Here is a 6,000-nt window from a genome sequence, read left to right on the forward strand (position 1 = left end):
TAAAATAACAGGATTTACAGAAAAAAGTGATGCTTTTAGAAAAAAGTTATGGTGTGTGTAAAAAGTGTAAAAAAAAAAAGGGGGGAGCGCATAGTTGACATTTCCTTTTCTTTTTTTAAATACCCAGGCAAATGTGTGATATTCATAGGAAAGGTTGCTAGCATTAGACACAAGCTCTTAAGGGTCCCCAAGTTTTCATTGTCACCTTGGAAGCTGATACCTGTTACTATAAGTAGCTATCTTAATTTATGTTCATAAGGGAAAATCTCATTAGTTAATATTGTAAATCTAGTGAGGCTTAGTAAATGTCTTTCAAAATGACAGTTTATGGAAACAGAGATCTGCAGTTAGCCATCAAAACACATGTACAGTCAGGGTATCTGGTTCTTGGATCACAGTGGGCTCTTTTCAAAGTATCTGAATCACAGTAAACTAATTTATTTTTAAAGGAGTACATTGATGAATGACTTTGCAAACCAAGTTTCTGTTAATATCTCTAAATTTTTTCAGTGTATCCATTAAAATGGGAAGGAATTAAAATGCAAGCATATTATATCATGCAGCAGTTCAACTATATAGAGAATCTTCATACTTTTGGAATATTTTTGGAATTTTACCCTGCATATTTGCTGCATAGGAGCGCTGGTGGTGTAGTGCCTAAGGCACTTGACTGCTAACTAGAAGGCTGGTGGTACAAACCCACCAGCCACTCCTTGGAAGGAAGGTTGGGCAATCTACTTCCATAGTGACACCGCCTTGGAAACCCAAGGAAGGATCACTGTGAGTCGGATCCGACTCGACAGCAGCGGATATTTGCTGCATGGGGCTGTCATTCTCCTCCTGACTTCTAGTAATCTCCACCTTGCAGTCTTCACTGGATGCTAGTGGCACTTACCACATGATCGATTTAGCTGCTGATGGAAAGCAGGGGGTGGGTATTTTTATATCCCTACTTCTAGTGGTGGTATTTGTAGTTACCATAAATCTTAGGAATTAAGTTGGAGTGTTTGTTTTCGAAGGTGGTTTATTTTATTTATTTATTTATTTCCTGTTCATTTGTTTGCTTTAGGTCCTTTGTTTGAAGATAGTCCTCCCTGCTGCCCAAGATTTCATTTCATGCCACGTTTTGTAAGATTTCTTCCAGGTAAATCTTTTGGATTGTCAGTGACCTGGCGAGACAGTGCATTTGAAAATGGGCCTGCCATTCTCCTTTCAATCTTTAGAAACAATGTGCCCACTTGAGACACTTAATTATCTACTTCTCAGAATGGGCACAGAAGTATACAACTACACATGCTGTTTAATACATCTGCATAATTTATGGTAGCCCCAAATTAGATGAGCAATGGGAGAATTTCTTTATAAATTTTGAAAATCTCCTTGATAAAGTAACTTATAAAATAAACATGGAAAAATGCATATGGTTTAAAAAATCCATATAGTTAATTACAAAACAATTCATATATAATTTTACATATAATATGATTGTAACTATACCTAATACAATAATGGTTATATTGGGGTAATTATGGGTAATTTTTTTCTATTTTCTGAACATCTGAACAGATGAGCTTTTATTTATTTTATAATGAACAGTGTATAATAATTTATCCTTCCACTAAATTAAAATGCGTTATGAGAGTTTAACTGTGTGATATGTCATTATATTTAGTGTTTTTAAAAGTGGTTAGATTTTTAATGAAATCCCTTGGGGGTTGTTTTGCTTCTAAAATCTTATTCTTTGAGATACTGCCGGTCTATTTGTCTTAGTTTCCTTGACCTGCCATAACAAAATATTGTCCAGGGGGGGCTTTGAAGAACAGCACTGTCTTACAGTTTTGGAGGTGAGAAGTCTGAACTCAGTGCATTAGCAGGGCCACACTTTATCTGCTCTAGGAGATGATCCTCCTCGTCTCTTCAAGCTTCTGGAGCTCTGAGTGTTTCTTGGTGTTCTTTGGCTTGCATGTTTCTTCTGATCTGTCACATGATTGATCTTCTCATGTGTGTCACTCTCCATGTCTGTTCTTCCTTTTTCTTTTTCTTTAAAATTTTTATTGTGATTTGGGTGAAAGTTTACAGAGCAAATTCACTCTCCATATAGCAGCCCACATACATTTTGTCTCATGACATTGACTACAATTTCCCACAATGCAACAGCTCCCTTCCTACTTCCTCCCCATAGTAACCTATCCCTATGTTTTTTCCCCCCATACATTCCTGCCCCCCAAGCTGTATCACTGTACATACACAGCCCTTCTATTCTCCTATGATTGATCTCTCCAAGGAGTGTATCTACCTAATGTTAATGTTCACTTCATATGCCTATCTTTTGTTTGGCTGGAAGCCACAGGAGTTGGTTCAGTTTCAGACCTGAAGGGCAGCTAGGGGCTGTAGTCTCAGTGGTTCCATCAGGCTCTATCAGACCAGCAAACCTGGTCCCTTTTTTCCCCCCCAGTTGATTTTGAGTTTTGTTCCACATTGTTCTCCCATTCTATCCAGGATCTCCTACATGGATCACCCTCTGAGTGGTTGACAGTGGTAGCCAGGCACCATCTAGTTCTTCTGGTCTCATGGTCATATAGGCTGAGAATCACATGGTGTACCAGTTGCTTGGACCAACTGGTTCCATGTGTCTTGGTTTTTTGTCACTCTTTTTTTGCTTTGGGCTTCGAGAGACCGATTGTTGCATCTAGATGGCCACTTGCAATCTTTTAAGATCTCATTCACTATTTGGGTTGGCAGACAATGTTTCTACATTTTTATGTTCTACAAAAATTCTACAAGAATTCCCAGGTATATAGTAGAGCTGACAAGGGACAAGCATGTAGTCACTTCTTGGCCATATACCCAGAGGAAGGTCTTAGGCATACTTTTTCCCTGCATAGACATACCTAATAGTTCAGCCTGTCCTCCCATCTATCCACCCATATATCCACGTTTACCTTCACTGACAATTCAGTTCTGTATGTGCAAAAGAGTTCATCTTTGTATACCTCTGCCAAAGGGGCAGGAAGGCTGCATCTTCTGACCTCCTCTAACCCCACAAGAGGAAGACAATAGCGATCAGTAGCCCAAGGCCTATTTCTGCGAGGCTAAATATGCTGCCTCCCTCCAGCCCATTCACCAATCCTGGCACCAACCGCTCCTGCTGCAGCACCCACCACCTGTCCACTGGGTTCGATAATTTGCTGCAGTGGCCACACAGAACTCACAGATTATGGGTTTATTAGGGAAGCAACAGGCTACAATTCAAGTTTAGGAACATGCTTAGTCTCTTTCAGCCCGCCATCTCTCAGCCGACAGTCTCTCTCAGCAGTGCATGTCTCTAGGTGTCTCTCTTAGCAGTGTGTGTCTTTCGAGGTCTTTTTCACCAGTTCGTGTCTCTTGTATCTCTATCAGCAATGTGTGCCTCTCATGTCTCTCAGCCAGCAATGAGAGATATCTTCTGCTTCTAGGAGGGCTCCTTTTGAGTTCAGTGAGTGGCCAAACTAACCAATCCCAACATCAGAATTCTAAACATCTGAGAGAGACCAAACTTCCCAGAAAATTACTTTGTGCTGCTCCCAACAGAAATACCTGGTGGATAACTTTAACAATTAGGAGCTACAGTTGTTCACAGCAAATTCCACCATGGAGTTTACAAAGACTTATGGCTAGAAAAGCCACACTATGTAATTTACTACACCGCAACCTCCCATGCACCTCTCCATTGACACCATGTTGATCACTCACTTTTGGTACATTGCCCTTCTCTTCACCAAAATCAATACTTGTCTCTACCGGTCTTAGCAGTGCCTCCCACCCCCCATAACCAACAAAGAAAATGTCCTTCCATATTGTTCTGGTTACCTAGTGCCACTCTTGACAGGAATATACCACAAATGGGATGGCTTGAAGAAACAGGAATTTATTCTCTTACAGTTTGGAGGCTTTAAGTCTAAGTTCAAAGTGCCAGGCTGGGTGAAAGCTCCTTAGCCTTGGGGTTCAGTTCTACCTCCTGCTCCCGGCCCACTGGAGCTAGAGGCTTTTCTTCACTCAGACAGCTGCTGGCTACTGAGACTGACAAACCCAAGATTGACAAGTAAAAAGTCATAGTCCCGATACTACCAAACCACACGACAGGCCATTAGTTCGAGTCCAGTGAAAGTCCCAAGATAAGCAGAGCATGGCAATCTGCTGAAAAATGACTCAGCTACATGCAGGGTTCAAGTGTGCCATAAGCTAGAGACCATTCCCCAGGATTTCTCCTGATATACAGGAAGCAGACTACATCCCTAAGGCAACTACTCAGCTGCTCACAGTAGATTCCACCATGGAGTTGATTACTGGTCTCATCATGAGAAATACTAAATCCAGCTGTTCAGCCACTCAATCAGGCCCAACCAAGTTGATACACAAACTTAACTACCACAAATATATAAACCTTTCCTTGACTTTTTTACAATAGTGGACGAATATAATATTTGTCCCTCTGTGATTGACTTACTGCATTCGGCATAATGTTCTCCAAGTTTATCCATGTTATACGGTGTTTTGAAGATTCTGTGTTATTTTTTAAGGTTGCCTAGTATTCCATTGTGTGTATGTACCATAGTTTGGTTATCCATTCTTCTGTTGATGGCACCTAGGTTGTTTCCATCTTTATGCTGTTGTAAATAGTGCTGCGATGAACAGGGGTGTGCATTTATCTGTTCTTGTCCTGGCTCTCATGTTAGGATTTGTTGTTGTTGTTGTTATGTGCCGTTGAGTCAGACACGACTCATAGCAACCCCTCCTTGGGTTTCCAAGGCAGTATCACTATGGAAGTAGATTGCCCCATCTTCCTTCCGAGGAGTGACTGGTGGGTTTGAACTGCCAGCCTTCTGGTTAGCAGTCAAGTGCCTTAGGCACTACACTACCAGAGCTCCCTCACTTAAGGATATTACCTAGTAATGGAATGTTGTTGTTGTTGTTGTTATGTGCCGTCGAGTTGGACCCAACTCATAGCAACCCCTCCTTGGGTTTCCGAGGCAGTATTGCTACAGAAGTAGATTGCCCCATTTCCGTTCTGAGGCTGGGTCAAATGGTATTTCTAATTCCAACTTTTTAAGGAATTGCCATACTGCTTTCCACAGTGGTTGTGTCATTTTACAGTTCCACCAGCAGTATGCGAGAGTCCCAATTGTTCCACATCCTTGCCAGCATTTATTATTTTCTGTCTTGTTGAACTTTTATACTAGTGCTGGGGCAAGATGGTATCTCATTGTTTTGATTTGCATCACACTAGTGGCTAATGATCATGAGCATTTCTTCATATATTTGTTGTGTGCCTAATATCCTCTTTGGTGAAGTGTCTATTCATGTCTTCTGCCTAATTTTTAATTGGACTATTTGTCTTTTTGTTATTGAGGTGTTGGAGTTTTCTATACATTCTAGAGATAAATCCCTTGTCGGATATGTCATTACCAAATATTTTTTCCCAATCTGTAGGTTCTCTTTTGACTCTTTTGGAGAAGTCTTTGGAAGCACATAAAAATTTAATTTTTAGAAGGTCCAATTCATCTGGTTTCTCTTCTGCTGTTTGTGCATTTTGGGTTATGCTTGAGAGTCTATTTATGCCATATATCAGGGTGCCTAACTTTGCCCCTAGCTTGTCCTAGAGGAACTTTATAGTTTTAGTTTTCACATTTAAGTCTTTGATCCATCTGGGGTTAGTTTTTGTGTATGGTGTGAGGTATGGATCTTACTTTATTTTTTTGCAAATAGATGTCTAGTTTTGCCAGAACCATTTGTTAAAGAGACTACCTTTTCCCAATGTAATGGATTTTGGCCCTTTCTCAAAGATCAGCTGACCATAAGTTGATGGATCTATTTTTGAGTTCTCAATTCTATTCCCAAGTATTTTATTTTTTTGGTAGCTATTGAGAACGGTAGTGATTTTCTTATTTCTTTTTCAGCAATCTCTTTGCTGGTGTAGAGGAATCCAACTGATTTTTGGATGTTGATCTTATATCCTGCGAC

At 40.4% G+C, this 6,000-nt stretch overlaps 1 protein-coding gene across 1 annotated transcript in view; it reads left to right on the forward strand.

Annotated features, from left to right (window-relative positions):
- The window catches only part of DROSHA (drosha ribonuclease III), a 246,149-nt gene that overhangs the window by 68,308 nt on the left and 171,841 nt on the right, over positions 1-6,000 (forward strand). Inside the window, exon 13 of the mRNA XM_007951608.2 lies at positions 1,070-1,144. Coding sequence (XP_007949799.2) covers positions 1,070-1,144 — 75 coding nt within the window. The remainder of the gene's footprint in view (positions 1-1,069; positions 1,145-6,000) is intronic.

The sequence above is a fragment of the Orycteropus afer genome, unplaced genomic scaffold (assembly GCF_000298275.1).
Source record: "Orycteropus afer afer isolate SDZICR_OR568_19922 unplaced genomic scaffold, OryAfe1.0 scaffold00302, whole genome shotgun sequence".
Lineage (NCBI taxonomy): Eukaryota > Metazoa > Chordata > Mammalia > Tubulidentata > Orycteropodidae > Orycteropus > Orycteropus afer.